Source organism: Paramormyrops kingsleyae, chromosome 25 (genome assembly GCF_048594095.1).
Source record: "Paramormyrops kingsleyae isolate MSU_618 chromosome 25, PKINGS_0.4, whole genome shotgun sequence".
NCBI lineage: Eukaryota > Metazoa > Chordata > Actinopteri > Osteoglossiformes > Mormyridae > Paramormyrops > Paramormyrops kingsleyae.
The window spans coordinates 24,062,658-24,081,756 of NC_132821.1; the positions used below are offsets into that span (position 1 = coordinate 24,062,658).

Consider the following 19,099-nt stretch of genomic DNA (forward strand, 5'->3'; position numbering starts at 1 on the left):
GTTAGTTCCACAATTACTGACAGGCAGTGATATTTTAATTTAAAAGTTTATTTAAAAGGTATTCAAAAATATGACTGATAGCATTAAAAAAAAAACATGGTTTAAATACATTAAATAACTAATGCAACAGAACTGAATGGAAAAAAAAATCATAACCCATTGTTTGTTTTAACATTACACACAGGCTTTAAGTCAAACACTTCTGGTCATTAACAACGAAAAGCAGTTTTCCCAGCAACAATAAACTGGTGACAATGGCAACTCTGGGTTGCTTGTTTAAATTCGAATGCAAAATTGAAATTGGCACGGAATTTCCATGTCTGCATCTTGTGTCCCAAAAAATCCCAGCAAAATTGTTTAATCAGAACCCGCTACGCTGGAAACAAAATGAACTGATTAACTGCGACCGAATGGCTGGACGGCTGGTAACACACATTGAACAATAACACCAGAAAATAAATACGCAACCGCAATTACAGCTTGATTCTGGACGAACCAGGTCAGTAAACAAGATTCCCAAAAACTCTAAACATTTTATGAGGAAAATAACATTTCTTAGATGTTTTAATTAAGCAAAAAATGTGAACGTGCTAAAAACAATTTACTCCTTTGTGAGAATGATAAACCGCAAACAAAATTGTTAAACGAAGCTGCAGAATTTCCATTGCCAGAATCCTGATCGTCACAATTTATCTTTATCTATCCATTTTATGAACAATATTTATTATGTTCTGTTCATCAGACAGTAGCTCAGATACACACCGCCCTCCAGGGCCATATGACACCCCAGCACGTATGCTTCAGGGTTTCCATTCATTCATTTGGTGACCCCCCCCCCCTGCCCCCACTTGTCCTACGTAAGATCCCTGGAGTTCGGAACCTACCCCAGCGCTGGAGTTTCATAACTAGTTTTCTTCAGCGTGAAATAAGTAGTTCTTCTTAAAAAGGTTTCTGAATGAAAACAAAACTTGGTTTCCTGGGAAAGTCCAGAACAGAAGCATGAAATCACCTTCAAGATGCACAGTTGTTGTTTTGTTTTTTTTCTTTCATTTTCATGAAAAGACTACATGGATATCCAAATATGAGAATCTGCAAGGTGGCCTACAGCCAAAATGAAATCAACCCCGACCGAGAAATTAGACTTGAAGCAGCCCCTACACGCTGTGCCAGGCATGTCCATTCTTTTCTAGTTGTGTCATCGCGAAGATATTCTTTGAGTGATGACCGCCATCGCTGCGCTCGTACTTGTTTTACTGAACGGCGTTATGCTTGTATGATGGTATGTTGAGCTGCATAAAAGCGAGTATGTTTGTGTAGGAGAAAGTTTGCCAGCAGACTGAACTGTCTATATAAATTATAAAAAAAAAAATACAAAAACATTTAAAAGGAAACATTTCACGCGATAACACCAAAATGTACTTCATTTTGAAGTATAGCTATTTAGATGATAACACTGTTTATCTGGAAGTACTTGTAGGGTTACTTCCTGTGTACAGATCCACCATACCTGTCTCACCTTTGCTGACTGGGGTATTGTATTGCTTGGGGGAGGGGGGCACATATTTTCCCTTGGTGAGGGGGGGATTTCCGGTGCTCACGAGTCAACCTTCCCGTAGGTGCCTTCTGGGGGTCGATAGCACCGGGGGAAGGCCATCAGCTGTAGAACGTTGAAGGCATACTTCCGGCACCTTATGTTCTTTTGCACGTTCTCAATCCGACATCCGTCTCTGGGAACAATGAGCAGGTGGGGGGGGGGGGGGGGGACAAGACATGATGGGATTGTGAAATGATGGTTTAAATGGGGGAGGGGTGGTCAAAAATAATTTGAAAACGAGCATCGATACAGAGATAATCTGTGGCATGTGGGGCAGGACGGTGACCCACAAAATCACTGACCTGAAACTGACTGACTGACTGACTGAAATAAAAATTTAACTATGCAGCTTTGTGGAGGTTTTACTATGTTCAACTTTGTAGACAGACTATCCAGTCTCCAGGGTAACATTATTCTTGATCTGTAGAAATATATTGCATGGAAATACGACATTTTCTGGAGAGTCACTCAGATACTTCAACATGTGGAACCCAAAACGTCAGTTCATGGGAGACTTTTCCCCAAGGACTGTGTTTTAATCTAATGAAACCTGAAATGCCTGTCCTGGATTGGGATGGACGCCACTAAATCTCGGGACTTCGGGAAATAGTGTTACCTACAGTAGCATTTCCAGCCACATAACAGAAGACCCCACTGCACAAATTAAAAAAAAAAAACAATGCGTGTTTTATATTGCGACACAAGAAGCTGTTGAGATATCCCCAAGCACAGCTCACTTAAACAGAAACAAAACTGCATCGAGCATAATTTAATGTTTTAACGGCAGTGGCAAAAAAGTACATTGTAGTGAAACCCTATATAAAAAAGCTCTGTATCATCATGTATATAAAATCTTTATAATAATCTTCGATATACATTAATTCTTTTAATATGTAGAAAATAAATCTGATCAAGCATGTTTGGTTTTTAATCCTAATCTACTGAATGTAATATCTCTCTATTCTGCCGTTTTCCAATCCGTTCCTTGGGGATCTGCAAACAGTCCATGTTTTCGCTCCCCCCAGCTCTCGGTAGGGAGCAAAAATGTGGACTGTCTAGCAGGGAGCTGGGAGGGAGCGAAAATGTCTATGGTTCCCTGAGGTCCGGGTTGGGAAACACTGATCTATTGTGTCTATTTATTATCTGTAACATTAAATGGTATTTCAAGCAGACGTTTTTGAAATAAAACCACGATATGCGAGTTAAGCACTACCACTAAGACCCCGAGACAAGTCAAATCCGAACGAAAGTAGACAGCCAAGCCAAAAGTATGACATCAGATAGTTTATTGATATTTCGCAAGCAGGAAAACAAGACTTAGGATGAGCCACACGACCAGCAAGTGAGAGCTGACGAGGAGCAGGGCGATAGGGTAGAAGTGGCGGGTCACCGGCTTGCTATCACCTACAGAGGGCGCCTCTGGGTCCTCCCAATGACCCGCCCCTCCCTGGGCGAGGCGACTGCTGGGTGAGTCAAGAACAAGACAGAACACCGGAGGGTTAGTAACAAGTTTGGGGGGGGGGTTGGGGGGAGCTACAAACAGATGGGGGTGCAGATGAGCGATAGGTGGGTGGGGGGTGGGGGGGGGGGTAATCATGAAGCGGACGCATGCATTTCCACGGTTGTTGGAAGCTTCCTTATACCCCCCCCCCCCCACAAAAACACTACAACAATTATGGTTGTGCAGCTGCCAGGACAGACGCCCTTCCGGAATCCAACCTGATCTACTTTCTGGCTTAGCAGAGCGAGGCCAGAGCAGGTGCGACAGGAAGGCAGCACGAACCCCTGCGACCACTACAATCAAGACGGCAACTTCCAACCTCTTATTCCGGCGCGTTAAATCCGCGCTTCTCGGGACTCAGCGGCAGGAAGGAGACCGGCCTTCTGCGGCATCGGCATGCAAGACCAGCCCGGGGAAAGCAAGCAGGCCGGACTGACCCCCATGAGGCGTCACTCCCTGCGAAATGGTGCCTGACACATTTTTATTGTTCCTTTCATTTTCATTTTCCCCACACACGGCTCCATTTGTTACCTTCCAAGACCCAGGCTAGGCACTTCAGTGGCTAAGCACAAATGAAACTAAGTGATATGACAAAACAAGAAAAGGAATTTGCAGTCCCGCCTGCGAGAGAGCACCACCACAAATAACCAGTGTCCTTCGATTTGGCGGGTGGCCAGGCTCCGCAGGAGTGTCATTCTTCCAGTGTATTAAGGCGGAGATGAACTGCAATAACAGATACATGAATAAGTATATCTTTGTTTATGATTTTCCAAACTCATAATTCCCAGATTGTTTACTCGTACAGAATCCAGTATTAATGGGGGCGGATTCTGGAGCGAATGCCACTCCATCACAGGGTATGGAAAATTTCATATGAAATTTAGGTTTGGACTGCAGCAGGGAGAGGGGCTAGATAGAGGAGGGCATACACACACACTGGGCAGACCCAGGGTTCAAACTCCCAACCCTGGAGGTGTTATGCAACAGCGCCACCCACTGGGCCAGAGTGCTAGCCCACAACATGAACTCCATCTAGCAAAACAATGATACACAAAATCAAGCTAGCAGAAAATTAGGCTGCAGTTACCAATTCTGTGCCCTGACCAGTCGCTAACATCAGCACGGGGAACACGCACAGTGGATCGGACCTTCGGCGAGGGCAGAAAGAGGAACATCTCCCAGCCGAAAAGCAGCCAAAATGAAACCTCCATCTTCCTGAATGTCATATTTTTGGATATGACTCGAAACACCAGGTGACAAGAGGAGGAAGAGTTGAGGCAGCCAACGGAGGAAGTGTGCGCTTTCTAACAAACAAGCCAAACGCTTCCCAAGTCCTACTTCCTAATTTCGAAGTTCCTTTTTTTGGGTCTGCGCAGTCCGCACTGAGAGCTGCGAGGAGGGTACTGGAGGTCAATGGCCAGCTACGCTCCGAAGATACAGGGTCAGTTTTCTAGACTGTTAAAATCCATCGCGTCTCATACTCCCTCATCACCCTCAACATGAACACCCCCCCAGGGCTGAGTCTTGCTTTGTGCACTGCGGCACAGTGATGCTGGAACAGAAAAGGACCTTCCCCGAATTGGTCCCACACAGTTGGAAGCATAGAATCATCCAAAATGTCTTGGTATGCTGAAGCATTAAGAGTTCCCTTCACTGGAACGAAGGAGCCGAGCCCAACCTCTAAAAACAACCCCATGCCATTACCCCTAATTGCAGTAATACCGCTTACAGTTGATCGTGAAATATCTAGCAAGGAAGACATTTCATGAACTGGCTTATTGCAAAGGTATGACAGTACAGACGCTTGAATTCACTGAGCAGTTTAGAACAACCCATTCTTTCATAAATGTTTGTAAACCTGACTGCATGGCTAGGTGCTTGATTTTATACACCTGTGGCAATTGGTCTGAATGTAACACTTCAATGCAGTGTCGGATAGGTGTGTCCCAATACTTTTGTCCATTTCATTTGTGTCCAAAATTTGAGTAGTTTATTTTAAAGGTTTACCATCTACTCAGGCTGTTGGCTGCCAGACTCTGCCTGTACCTTGACACGAGCGTGAATAAACTATTCACCATAAACAAACAGCTGCACCTTGTACCACAGGGCAAATTATAAAACAGCGAATGCCATTAAAGGGTGATTTCACCGTTAATGACAGCTCAGGCAACCGGTCAAGGTCCCTGAGCTCTAGAGAAAAACAAGGGCTGCATGCCAACTAATTTGCACTTTTCAGACAGGTAGTGAGACGGACCTATGTTCAACCTTGCCAAGTCCCAGGACCAGCTAAGGGCTCAAGTGTTTTGCTTCACGCCTTAGAAGAATTACCGTAAACTCTAAACAGGCTTTCCCAGCATAGCAACGGTGCCTTTAATCATTATAGCACCATTTTCAAGCCCCCAAACCGACTCCCTCAGAAAAGTACAGCTCGTGGGACAACATTTGTTTCTTCTTGCAATCAAACACCGCTTAGTCTTCTAGCTCTGACCTCTTTTGAACTCCGTCGTGCTCTCAAAAGGTGTGCCGCGGTTTCACTGACACAGTTCCTGCGCGCCGCAGCTAAACACATGCCGATCGTGCCCGGATCACAGGCAGAGTCGATACAACCTCGCAGATACAGATCTGGTGAGAGAATAGCTCTCCCGGATGACCTTTGCGTGTCCCAAGGACCTGTACAGGACGGTTCGGAGCGGAGCGATGTTAACGCCCTTTGGGTGGGACAATGGACACACAAGGGGGTCCTCAACAGGCACGAACAACGGCCAGAGATTCCAACAGATGAAATGGTCAGGAGACATTAACAACAGAACACTTGTGGAACACAATGAAGGTCTTGCTGCTTCATCCAGAAAGACCTCTAGTCTGTTTATTTACCCAGAGTTACTTACACTATATTGCCAAAAGTATTGGGACACCTGCCTTTACACACACATGAACTCTAATGACATCCCATTCTTAATACATAGGCTTTAATATGGAGCTGGCCCACCCTTTGCAGCTGTAACAGCTTCAGCTCTTCTGGGAAGGCTGTCCACAAGGTTTAAGAGTGTGTTTATGGGAATTTTTGACTATCCTTCCAGGAGAAGTGTGAGGTCAGGCACTGATGCTGGACGAGATGGCCTGGCTCGCAGTCTCTGCCCAAATTCATCCCAAAGGTGTTCTATCCGGGTGAGGTCAGAACTCTGTGCAGGCCAGTCAAGTTCCTCTGCACCAGACTCGCTCATCCATGTGATTAAGTGTTACTTTCACAAGAACTAAGGGGCCAAGCCCAACCCCTGAAAAAAAATCCCACACCATAATCCCCCCTCCACCAAACTTTACACTTGGCACAATGCAGTCAGGCAAGTACTGGCAAGTGCCAAAGCCAGACTCGTCCATCGCATTGCCAGGCAGAGAAGCGTGATTCGTCACTCCAGAGAACACGTCTCCACTGCTCTAGAGTCCAGTGGCGGGGTGCATTACACCACTGCATCCGACGCTTTGCAGTGCACTTGGTGATGTAAGGCTTGGATGCAGCTGCTCGGCCATGGAAACCCATTCCAGGAAGTTCTCTGCGCACTGTTCTTAAGCTAATCTGAAGGCCACACAACGTTTGGAGGTCTGTAGCTATTGACTCTGCAGACATTTGGCGCCTCAGCATCTGTGATTTTACATGACCTACCACTTTGTGGCCGAGTTACTGTTGTTCCCAGTCGCTTCCACTTTGTTATAATGCCACTAACAGTTGACCGTGGAATATTTTGCAGCGAGGAAATTTCACAAACGGACTTATTGCACAGTTGGCATCCTATCACAGTACCCTTGAATTCACTGAGCTCCTGAGAGCGACCCATTCTTTCTCAGATGTTTGTAGAAGCAGTCTGCATGCCTAGGTGCTTGGTTTTACACACCTGTGGGTATGGAAGTGAATGGAACACCTGAATTCAATGATTTGGAGGGGTGTCCCAATACTTTTGGCAATATAGTGTATATTAAAAGGAATGCAAAAAAACAAACAAACAAAAGGATTACTCCCTGTGGCTTGGCCCCGTCTTTTGGACAGTTGTGCCCTCCCCCCCCAAGTCAAAACACAACATGACACCACTCTCCCCACTCCGCTGGTGACGCACAAACCTGCCACCCAGTTGTTTTCATAATGCCCCTCTGCCGGAACATTAAGTGGAATGTCAACAAAGGTACTTACACAACCATATTGGCTCTGATGCACCCACAATAAACATAAACGCCATGCGATGAAAGCGAAAGTGCAGTAATGGAGGTAAATGAAGCACGTGAAACTGGCCCAGGGCCAGCGCTTTTTAGAAGCCCATTATGAGATATGCGGTGGAACGGCCCATGGAGGTCATGTGACTTGCGGGTCACGTGACTTACAGGAAGCCTGCGGGAGGGAGATAAGATTACCTGCGCATGCAGTCCAGCGCCCGAAGGAAGTGCTCCTTGCTGAGATGGTGCTCATCCCGCAGCAGGGCACACTGCTCCAGCGTGACCGACATGGACGTCCTGTCTTTGGCGCTCTTGCAGCTGGTGAAGCGGATGCCGTTCATTCGCCGGCAGATCTAGATAAAGATCAAAGCGTGTTGAAATCTAACGCTCTTATCTAGGATCTCGGCCCCCTGTTTTCTCCTCTGTGTCTCACATGCACAGCTGCGCTGAACCGCTTCTGATGTCCTCTCAGGCACTTTTGAAATGTTCAAAACAGGAACGGCAGCGCGTTCATTATCCTCACCATTACATAAAATACAATACAAGGGGGGGGGGGGGGTTGGTGGAGACAGGGACAGTCCTTAAATCTTTGACCAGAACCTCAATTTTCAGTAGAAAGGTTTGTTATCGTTTCTGGGGCGTCACTCGAAAAGTCAATTTGGGGCGGGCTGCCCCCCTCCCCAGTAAACTGGGTTAAAAGGCAGCCCCTGAACCTCAGGAGCCCCATGCAAGTGTGTGGTTTGAGGTGCGGTAAGCAGCGCGGCTACTTCCAGAATGCAAGTACAAAGACTCCATACCATTCAACGCAAAGAGTTGTGAAATAAATGTATCTAATTCACTTAGATAAAGTTCAAACCACGATTTAGGGAGATTGTGATTATTACTGTGTAGCACGTGAGAAATGTTCACAAACAATGTAGCAAATTGTTGAGGTTAGAGCTCGGGGCAAAGTGCAGGTTGGTTTGGAGTGGGTCTAGCCTAAGTGAGCTCACTGGGAAATGCAACAATGCATTTCAAATGACTTCAGGCAAAGCCCAGTGTGATATCCATTTGCCCAAAGCCAGACTCATTTTAATGCGTTTCGCAGTGATGGTTAATTCTGGTACCAGAAAGCTAATACCGTGACCCATCACATAGCAACACTGCAGCCAGTGAGCCATCTGGACTTAATTATAATAATTGCTGTTGATTCTGGAAAATTCCAGCGTTGGTTCATCTTGCCGGCTCTGTGGCTATTTTTAGCTGAGGGATTTATGCAGATAAAAAACAAAGTGTACATCAATAAAGAAATGTAAAACGCTGGCGGGGGGGGGGGGGGGGTGGGGTGGTTATTTACAGCACAGGCTTTACTGAAACGTAAACTGGCGTTGTAAACATCGTCTCCGCCTCTAAGTTTCAGAGACTGCATCGTTTATTTATGTTTTTCTTTCCACTGACATCAAATTGTGTCAAGTTATGCTGAACTGAGAAACCTGTTGGGGGGGGGGGGGGGGGGGCTGTTCTGCTAGGTATTTCACTTATGCCCATATCCGCATGGGGGGCATTACACAGAAAGAAAGAGTAACACAGTCACAAACTCCCTACACAGAAGTCTGGCACTTTCACTCAAAATCCATTTCACATCCCGAACAATTAAACTGCTTCAATTATTCAGATTGCACCATAAAACAAATCGATCTCACATCTGTTATATAGTCCCGCATGGGAAGCGATGCTTTGATAAGAAGCCTAATTTCGTAGCTGCGTGACAAACGCCAGCACAGGAAGCTGTAAAATGCATTAATGGGGATTTGCGAGAGGCATAAGTCCCTCCATTGTCAGGCTGTAAAAAGATACTCATGTGACCCTGAGGCATTAACGCGGCCAATGGGAGATGCAACACGCTCGCAGACTGGGTGCAAAGGTGCTGCGTGATTGGCTCCCAAGCTGCTCTATATCCCCAAACCACCCAGGAGCTGACTTCGCAACCGAAACCATGCAGCATGATGGCCGCCAGCTGGCTGGTGTCAATAATCATTCAAAAACACTGTCACGACTTGCTCCGGCCGTAATCGCTTAATGAAGAAGTATTTGTGAGATTGTTGTGTAATGACGACTTGTCTGCGCACAGCGAGCATCCGAGTCACGATGCAATCACGGCTGACCTAATTTCTGCCGCCTACGGTCTGGCCCGTATCAGTTTAACTTAGACACACCAGTCAATAAGTGACGTCCCCAAACGTCGATGCCGATTTTACTTTAGCTACCTGCATGGGCCGGCTTCCCGTAAGTCACATGACCTCCGTGGCCTGTTCCACCGCATGCCCGGAAAAGGAAACATCCTCGTATTCAATCCCGCATTTTTCAAAACAAACACGCCATCGGAATCTCTCAGCATGGCAAAAACACGCCTCGTTTTTGGACTTTAAAGAGCTGTTGCCCGACATCGGCTGCCTTACCGCTCCTGCCAGCCATAAGATCTCCACATTCTTTCGTTTCTTTGTCCCCACGTTCTGTCCCAGAGTCCCCAGTAAATCTTTCAACTCGGTTTGTGTTTGGAAACAAGGTAAACCTGCAGGAGGACAAAGACAAGTTCAGCCACATACCACCAGCCACATCCTCAAAGACTTTCTCTTTGTAGCTACTAAACCAACAGCACCGGCTAATAAAGGTATTACATGCAACCCTGTTTCCAAAAAAGTTGCAACGCTCGCTGTGTAAAATGTAAATAAAAACCGAATGCAATGATTTGCAAATCTTAAAAACATACATTCAACTGAAAATAAAACAAAGGCGGCATAACAAATGTTGAAACTGAGAAATTTTATTGTTTTTTTGACAAACGCTGTATCAGGCATCGGCCGGCATGTGGCTCAGTGGGCTAAGCCTCTGTACATCTGATCAGAAGGTTGCTGGTTCCAGCCTGGCCTCAGCATGTCTGTGGCTGCCTTCAGCAAGGCCCGTAACCCCCCCCCCCCCCCCCAGCTCCCTGGGTGGCTGCCCTTCCTGTCCATCTTGCTCTCACCTGCAGAGAGCAAGTCGGGGGAGGCGTAAAGAGAATTTCCCCATGGGAGATCAATTATTATTACTAACATATGCTGAACTTGAATCTGATGCCAGGAGCACATGTAAAAGGAGTTAGGATGGAACAATAAAAGCCTGGTAAAGTTGTGTGACGCTAAAACAAAACATCGGGTTGAATATCTCATAACTAATTAGGTTAACTGGCATCAGGTCAGTAAGATGACTGGGGATAAAAAGAGTCTCCCAGAGAGGCAGAGCCACTGTACAGTGAAGATGGGGGGAGGTTCACCACTGAAAAGACTGCGTGGGGAAATAGTGCAAAAATTTAAGAATAATGGAAAATCTGACAATTTCATCATCTATGGTACAAAATAATCCTTAAAAGATTCAGAAAATCTGGAGAAATCCCTGTATGCAAGGGACAAGGCCAAAAACCAATACTGGACAGCTTTGATCTCCGGGTCCCCAGAAAGAACGGCATTAAAAACAGACACGATTCTATAGTGGAAATCACTGCATGGGCTCAGGAACGCTTCCGGAAACCACTGTGAACACAGTTTGTCGCTGCATCCATTAATGCAGGATGAAACTCAAAGAAGAAATCATATCTAAACGTCATGAAGAAAACCTGCAGAGAGCAAGTCGGGGGAGGCGTAAAGAGAATTCCTCCATGGGAGATCAATTATTATTACTAACATATGCTGAATTTGAATCTGATGCCAGGAACACATGTAAAAGAAGTTAGGATGGAACAATAGTTGTGTGACGCTAAAACAAAACATCGGGTTGAATACCTCATAACTCATTAGGTTAACTAATAACAGATAATGGAAAATCTGACAATTTCATCATCTATGGTACAAAATAATCCTTAAAAGATTCAGAAAATCTGGAGAAATCCCTGTATGCAAGGGACAAGGCCAAAAACCAATACTGGACAGCTTTGATCTCCGGGTCCTCAGAAAGAACTGCATTAAAAACAGACACGATTCTATAGTGGAAATCACTGCATGGGCTCAGGAACACTTCCGGAAACCACTGTGAACACAGTTTGTCGCTGCATCCATAAATGCAGGATGAAACTCAAAGAAGAAATCATATCTAAACGTCATGAAGAAAACCGATTTCTCTGGGCCCGAGCTCATTTAAGATGGACTGAGGCAAAATGTGGTCTGATGAATCAAAATTTCTAATTCTTATCGGAAATCATGGACGCCGTGTCGTCCGGCCTGAAGAGGTGAGGGACCATCCAGCTTGTCATCAGTGGACAGTTCAGAAGCCAGCATCTGTGATGGTGTGGGGGTGCATTAGTGCCCATGGCTTGGGTAGCCTGCACATCTGGGAAGGCACCATTAATGCTGAATGATATATACAGGCTTTGGAGCAACATATGCTGCCATCCAGATAACATCTTCATCAGAGGAGGCTTTGTATCTTCCAGCAAGACAATGCCAAACAGCATGGCTCCATAGTACAAGAGTCTGGGTGTTAAAACTGGCCTGCAGACAGTCCAGACCCGTTACCCTCTGAAAACATTTGGAGCATCATGAGACAAAAAATATGACAAATGAGAACCTGAACTGCTGATCAAGAGAAATCCCAAAATCAGGCAAGAATGGGACAACATTTCACTTCCAAAACCCCAGCAACTGATCCCCTCAGTTCCCAAACGTTTACAGAGTGTTGTTGAAGTCTTTGGATTGGTCATGGCTCATTTCACTACATGTTGTACTTCTTATAACTATGTATGTTACGAATAAAGAATCTTGAATCTTAAAAGGAGAGGTCATGCAACACAGCTGTAAATCTGCCCCCGTTTGACCTTTTTTGAAACGTGTTGCTGGCATGAAATTCAAATTGAGCAAATGTGTCATAAAACAAAAAAAATTCTCTGTTTCAACATCTGATATGTTGTCTTTGTTCCAATTTCAAATAAATATGGGTTTATATGATTTTTAAATCACTGCATTCTGTCTTGATTTGCATTTCACACAGCGTCCCAGCTTGTTCGGAAATGGTGCAGTGTTGCTTAAGAAAGGTGACAGCTATGTGTATCTTCACCGACAATTTGCAGTTAACCATGAAGTTTGGACCAACTACTTACATTCCAGTGGCACCTTGTCGCTTAGGGACTTGTAGTAGCCATCTAAAGTCTCAAAGTTTTTCACGTTTATTCGTTCCTGTAAAGAAATGTCCCCAAACCTGGACAAAGACATCACAATTAACACGCTAGTTTCTATGTAATATTTTGGCACATTTCTGTCGACTATAAATGTATCATGCGACGTTCCAATAGTATTATTAACTAGGTGCAGTTAATTAAAAACTAACAACACTGGAATTGCTATAGGGCTGGTTTCTGCATGACTAATTGTGTATGACTAATTAATGTAGATGACAAAAAAAAATTTGCACAGGTATTTTTAGATTTTGGGTGTACGAGGAAATATTTATGACTCAAGTATGAATCGAGTATCTCCTCACCAAACAATATGACCAAGAACTCTGCACTCGATGCTAAATTTCTTTCAAAACATTTGTGGCCCAACAGAACGTCTACCGCACTGGAATCTCTGACGTCTTTGTGAAAACAGTGATCACGTTTCAGTCTTGCTTATTATAATGTGGCTTGAAATGAACTAAAACATTGATTTGTTAGGTCCGTACACATCCTTAACTGAATAACAAGCACCTGTGACCATCCAAGTTAATTTCGGTAAAACCCATCTACAAGGTCTTGATTGGTGAGCAACAACATTGGAGTAGGTGCCTAAACTGTCAAGCTGAAATAGGATTCTCTGGAGTTACTAAGGACATCCAATCAGCCGTATCATACCTTTCTGCAATTGTCTGCTGTTCATTTATACCAATGTTAAAGAGCACTGGATACACTTGTAAGGGCTTTCCGTCTTTAATCTCATTGGGTAACGCCTGGAACACGTCGGGTGGTAACGGCACTTCGACAGTGTAGTGGTCCCTGGAACAAAGCGGGAAGGACGGAGTTAGGGTTCATCAACCCGTGTTGTGGATGCAACGCTACTGGTGTGTTGCGGCAGGCTTCATGCCCCTTATGTAGAGATCGGCAAGTGTTTCTGATTGGCTGGTGATGGACACATGGGCTGCCCCGCCCTCAATGGGGTGGGTGGGCGAGGTCATACCGTCTGCCGAGGATAAGAGGCTGCAAGTAAGCGGGGTTGTGCGACACGGCCTCCGTGATCCTGAACGCGACTCCTCGCAGGTCCGAAATGCCCACCTCCATGTCTTCCAGCATGCCGATCTCCTCACCTGGGCCGGGGGGGGGGGGGGGGGGGACAGAAGACTTATAAGATCATCTAAACATGGGATGTTTCACAGTGGCCCCAAGCTGTATGCAGGATCGGGGGCAATAAATGAAAAGCTACTCTCCAGTTCGCACTCAGGACATGGGATACGTGGACAGGATTTATCTGTAAGTACGAACCATTTCTGAAAATTTTATGAAAGTCCTGTTGGATTTCATGACTGCTGGGTAAGTTTTGGTTCCCTGTACTGTAACGTATCATGAAGAAACTTGACTTTAGGTCACTGGTGTTCGCATCTCAAACACACACACACCAAAAAAAAGAGACAGAGTGTTTCGGAAATCTGCTCTTCAATTCCACTATCCCTTTCATAACCAGTGCGGCAAGTTAGTTATAATGGAACAGATAATACGGACTGGGGGTGAGACATCATCAAACACAACACTGTCATTGAGCGCTCTAAGAGAGAAGAGGATTATGGGTGTGTTTTGGTAAGGACTATTTAGTCACTTACGACAGTGCTGTGCAAAAGCCTTAGGCAGTCATAAAAAATTATGTTTGAATGATCTTCATGTTGGTGTTAAGACTATGATATTATACCTGTCAAATTGTGTCAGCTTCGCCATTTCAAACCCTCTGCTAAAATCACACCAGTACTGGCAGCGGCCACCCAGTACTCCCATGTATTGTTTGATTCTACCACTAGCACACCTTGATTGGCTAATTAATTCCACCCTGGATTATTTAATGAATTAGTGAATTATTTGAACTGGTGGGGAAATTTGGCAAACATATAAAATGGCTGCGGATCCCCTAAGGGGGAGGTTAGGAACTGCAGTGCAGCTTATTTAGCTATACGACAAGGAAACTTTCTGGAAAACAAGATAAAATTCTTGTTTATTTTCTATTGTGTTGCTGTTACTTTGCATATATTATAATGTTAAATTGCGTTTCTTTCTGAGCAAACACACAATTTCTACCAAGATATAGCCTTAAACATGTTCTGTGACTGCCTAAGACTTAGACTTCCACAGTAGTGTATACAAGACTGAAAGCTCACAGAAATTTTCCTGGTAATTATTAAACCACAGGCAAAGTACATGCCTCATTGTTTTCATTTCGTTTTCAGCTGCACTGTTCTTTATATTAGGCAGTATCAGACTTTCATAGTCCTATAAACATAAGAGGTTCCAGGAACCCCTCCCCAGAACCGCCAGGAACTGCATGCACTTTATACTGTCCCCGCTGTGTCACTTGTGTTTATAGACGTGTGATTATTTTTGGGTTGTTGAAGAAGGCGACTTGGATGAGAGGGAAGCGAGGAGGGGGTCAACGGCGGGGGCCACCCACTGTAGGTGCTGAGGAGACTCTCGAACTGAGCCACCAGGCCCACGACGTGCAGCTGCTGCAGGAAACCTTTGTCCTCCACGCCGGCGTAGAGCCTCATGAGGAAGCCGCAGGTCAGGGCGGCGAGCTGGGGGGGGAGGGAGGCCAATTACAAGCTGCCGACTGTGTCCAGGGCAAAAAATGGGCATCCCCAGGGCACATCTTGGAGTGTTTTTATGGCCCATTTAATCCCGTGCATCATAACCGGTTTCCCCGGGCGGTCATGTGACCTGGGGTGAACGGCCGTGTGAATCTCACGGAGGTTCTTCCGCCTAAAGACGCCAGGCTGTCACACACACACACACACACACACACACACACACACACACACACACACACACCAAATGCTCGATCTACTTTCACAATGAACTCTTGCTGTTTCCAGGAACACCAACACAACCCAGCATAACAACAACAAGCGCCTCAAAATGCTGTCTACACAGGAAGGGTGGTAATGAAAAGGCAAACTTTTTTACGACACTTTTTAAGACAAATGTATCCAAATGTTTGATTCCAGGCCTTACGTTACAACTTCTGCACAATGCAGCTATTAATCCTCACATTACCTACAAGCATACTTAAAAATGTTCATATCACCTGTGACAGCTAACAAATTGCAGTTGCGGTTACATGCTTTACACAGTGCAAAGTCAGCACTGACACAACATTAACCGTGAGTGGCATCTGCGTTACACTGTTAGGTTGCTCTGACGCCAGTGCCCCCTAATGGTCAAGCAGAGACATCACAACCAAGTTCATATTTTGGTTTGCTGCATGACACAGTCCAGCTTTTTAAATTCATGGATACAGCTGGATACTAAGCAATTAATAGAAAGAAAAACAAACCAACTGCCCAAGTAAGACGCTGAGGAAAGACACCCTGATACGTGCTATACTCTGATATTTTTCACATCCGATTACTCACTCACAAGCGATCACACGCCGTAAGCAAGATTAGGAAAAGCCTGACAGACAGACAAGCGTTCGCCAGACAATTAAGGAAGCATCCAGACCGGTCCCATGTTTCATTGCCCAAGAAACCGCAGGTCAAATGACTGATGATGCGGCAAGACTCCTGCAAGCCCTCCTGCCTGGAAAGCTTGAAAATTCAGCATTTGTTAGTACAGAAAATAGAACACAAAACCGGCACCCAGTCTGCTAGCCTCTCATTCCCAGGCCTAAAAATATCCCCTCCTTTGCTTTCTTCCAAGTAAAAACAACTGGATGCAGGGCGAGCTGCCTAGCAGGGTGATGGGCGAATACCCACGGCCTGACTGAAGACCACGTCCCGCCTCTGTTTCAGCAGCAGGCCTTGTGGGATGCTGCACACTGCCTCCTGCAGCAGCACGAACGTCATGGACTTCCTGGCACGGTCCGCCACTTCTGTCACGCAGCCCTTCAGCACGTCCACCAGGGGGCGCAGCTGCTCCGGCCAGTCCCCTGGGAAACAAAGTGCATAGCGCCCCCTGCAGTCAGCTCCCAGAACGGACAGCGAAAGAGTAGTTTTTCTACAGGTCGCCACCCGTCCAGCAATTTCCAGGACCACTCCCACATTTTGGTCAACTGTCCTGGAAAAAAATGTATTTCATTCTGAGACACGGAATGTCCCTATCAATTTCCCTATCACTCAGACCGAAACTAACCTTTGGAATGGTGTTGCTATGTGCAATATTTTTCCGTCAATAACTAGATTCAGAGTTCAGAGTTAACTCCTAACATCCACGGGACCGGAGTTTCAAACCAAGATATGCACCATAGGGAAAGGGGACAATAGTAATTATAACTAAGCACTTTATTTACTCTAAACCGAGAAGCGGGTTGTTCCGTCATTCATCTTCCAAACACTAGAGGGTGACAGTGAGTGTACACCAGGCGGCACATCGGCAATGTTCTGGATAGCAGGGAGGAAGAAAGAATACGAGAAAATGTGAGGGAACACATCAGCCGGCAGGTCGGGTGTAGGAAGTCACCACACTGTCCCAAGTCTGGCTGCTGTAAATTTAAAAAAAAAACCCAAATGTTGGTGATCCACATGTTCTGGGGCAGATTAGAGTGGCAGCGCTGCTCTGAGAGTCCATTTACAGTTATCGCACTTAAGAGAAACTGAGACTCCTTTTTACACATAGTTATTAAATATTAATGGAATCCATAATTAGCTGACGATTTATTTCAGGACGTTAGCAATACAAATTATTTCTTAATGGCAATGATGTAGTCAGTATAGAGTGATTATCCTACGATACCCCAAAGAGGGAACGACAGAGAGCTCTCGGAGTAAGCGGCAGTAACATTAATATAAGTAGCCACTAGGTGCCAGTCTACTCCACATAATCATGCTATTTAGTTTTACACGTACTGCTGAATCGTTAGAAAGGCCGTTTTCTTAAAAAGACTGGTTCTCAAGCTCTAGAACGGCTGACTAAGGACTCCTCTATCGTCGTAACAGTTTGCTGCACAGGTTGACAGACACCTCAAATTTTACAAGGCCCAGTGAAATGGAAGCTTTGAAGAAAGCAGGAAGAGTCAAAAAAGCACCAGCTCGCTCTGTACGGGGCGGAGAGACGGCATACTGCTAACCCACGGCCTGCTGTCGGTGACCGTGACCGATTCCCGCGGGCGCCCCTCTCTGCCTGAACGTCAGCACGCGTCGTCATCGCCCCCACGGGGCCCCGGAGGGATTACTCTGCCGAGCCTCCGCCCCTCCAACTGTGATTGACAGCTGGAAGCTGACGACACAAAATATGGGGGAAAACCCAAGAAAAATGAAACATAATGAAGGAAGCTGTGGCTTACCAGGGCACAGAGGGGGCGTGGCCTCAGTCAGGGCCGCCTCCGATGGCACCGCCTCTGGTTCGTCGCCGTGGCTCTCCCGTATCTGGTCCACCATGGCGATGATGCAGTTCAGGGCCTTGGCGACGTTTGCCCACACCCTGTCCTAGAGCATCCAGAGATTGGACAGCGGTTAAGCCCCGCCCCCTTCGGCTGTCAGCATGACCCTCATCTGTCCCTCATCTGTCCTGTTTAAATCAGAGGCTTCCAAATCCATGGGTGGGGAGGGCCATGCGCTGTCAATCACCAATGGCTTCAACCAATGGGACGCGCCAGGGGTCTCAGCTGATCCAGTTACTGCCAATGCATGGTAATTTATCCCAATTCATGGTAATTTATCCAAAAAGCATCTCTCTCATCAGCACAACACAGGCATGTAAATACTTTCATGTCTAATTTTAATCTCTCGATTCAGGCAACTGGGGCATAAGACTTCTCAAAAACAAATATGATAGATTTATTTGAAATTTTTATGTCACAGGCAGTTAACTTTATTGACAGCCGCTCATGCTGACAGAACATCGTTAACAGCGCATCTGCCTTTTATTCAGATTCTGAGTGCTGCCTTTCAGTTTACATGCAGAAACAGAGAACGAGCTGATGCTGACGGGCATTTGCACAACAGACATTTGCACAGTTATTACAATAGTGGCATATCGTTGTACAATTCTTATTTATTTCTTTGTACAATTCTTATTTACTCAGTTTCATTTTTACTTGCACATACTCGCTGTCTACTCTTACATATGTTATCCTGGTTGTATTTATTTATACCTAAATTTTTCTTTGCTGTACCTAACCTCATGGGCATCAATAAAAATCTATCCCATCCTAACTTATCTAATCTTATCTTATCAGACAGAAGGGTTAGTTTAAACTTGCCCATTCCTCCTCGTCATACTCAGAGTGGTGGGGTATGGAGTCTTGGGCTTTCTGAGAGGTGGGGCTGTCTGCTGTGGGGGGGGTCTCGCTTCCAGGCCGCCCCACATTATTGCAGACTGGGGGGCCCAGCTTGGTGACGTAGCCGGGGCGTGCGGTGTGCAGTGCCAGGAGGGCTGTCTTCACCAGCTCGTCCTTCAGGGCGTGCACGAACTGCTCCGTCTGCAGTGTGGCGGTTGGGGGGGGGGGGGAGCAAGAGAGGGATTCAGATGCTGCCATTGGCTGATTCGGTTGGCACGGTGATAAGGAGGAGCCCGCCTTGCTGCAAAACAGGTGACAAATCAGGTCTGCAAACTTACGAACCCATTCGCTGGCAACATCTGAAGGAAGCCAAGCCTGATTGGATGACAGGGCTACCCAAGA

The 19,099-nt window shown here is 45.8% G+C and overlaps 1 protein-coding gene across 11 annotated transcripts in view; it reads right to left on the minus strand.

The window, feature by feature from the left end:
• Nucleotides 1-30: 30 nt before the first annotated feature.
• Nucleotides 31-19,099, minus strand: part of inpp4b (inositol polyphosphate-4-phosphatase type II B) — a 150,207-nt gene continuing 131,138 nt past the window's right edge. For 10 of the 11 annotated variants that reach the window (XM_072707703.1, XM_072707704.1, XM_023799243.2 and 7 more), the window contains 10 exons: nt 18,680-18,898; nt 17,762-17,903; nt 16,236-16,408; nt 14,933-15,056; nt 13,460-13,586; nt 13,138-13,278; nt 12,406-12,503; nt 9,737-9,849; nt 7,497-7,651; nt 2,864-3,057 (listed from right to left, as the gene is read on the minus strand). In XM_072707703.1, the coding sequence (XP_072563804.1) occupies nt 2,880-3,057; nt 7,497-7,651; nt 9,737-9,849; nt 12,406-12,503; nt 13,138-13,278; nt 13,460-13,586; nt 14,933-15,056; nt 16,236-16,408; nt 17,762-17,903; nt 18,680-18,898 (1,470 nt within the window). In that variant the 3' untranslated portion in view covers nt 2,864-2,879. Of the gene's footprint in view, nt 1,728-2,863; nt 3,058-7,496; nt 7,652-9,736; nt 9,850-12,405; nt 12,504-13,137; nt 13,279-13,459; nt 13,587-14,932; nt 15,057-16,235; nt 16,409-17,761; nt 17,904-18,679; nt 18,899-19,099 lie in introns of those variants that run through there. The other variant, XM_023799244.2, reaches the window with a different exon arrangement.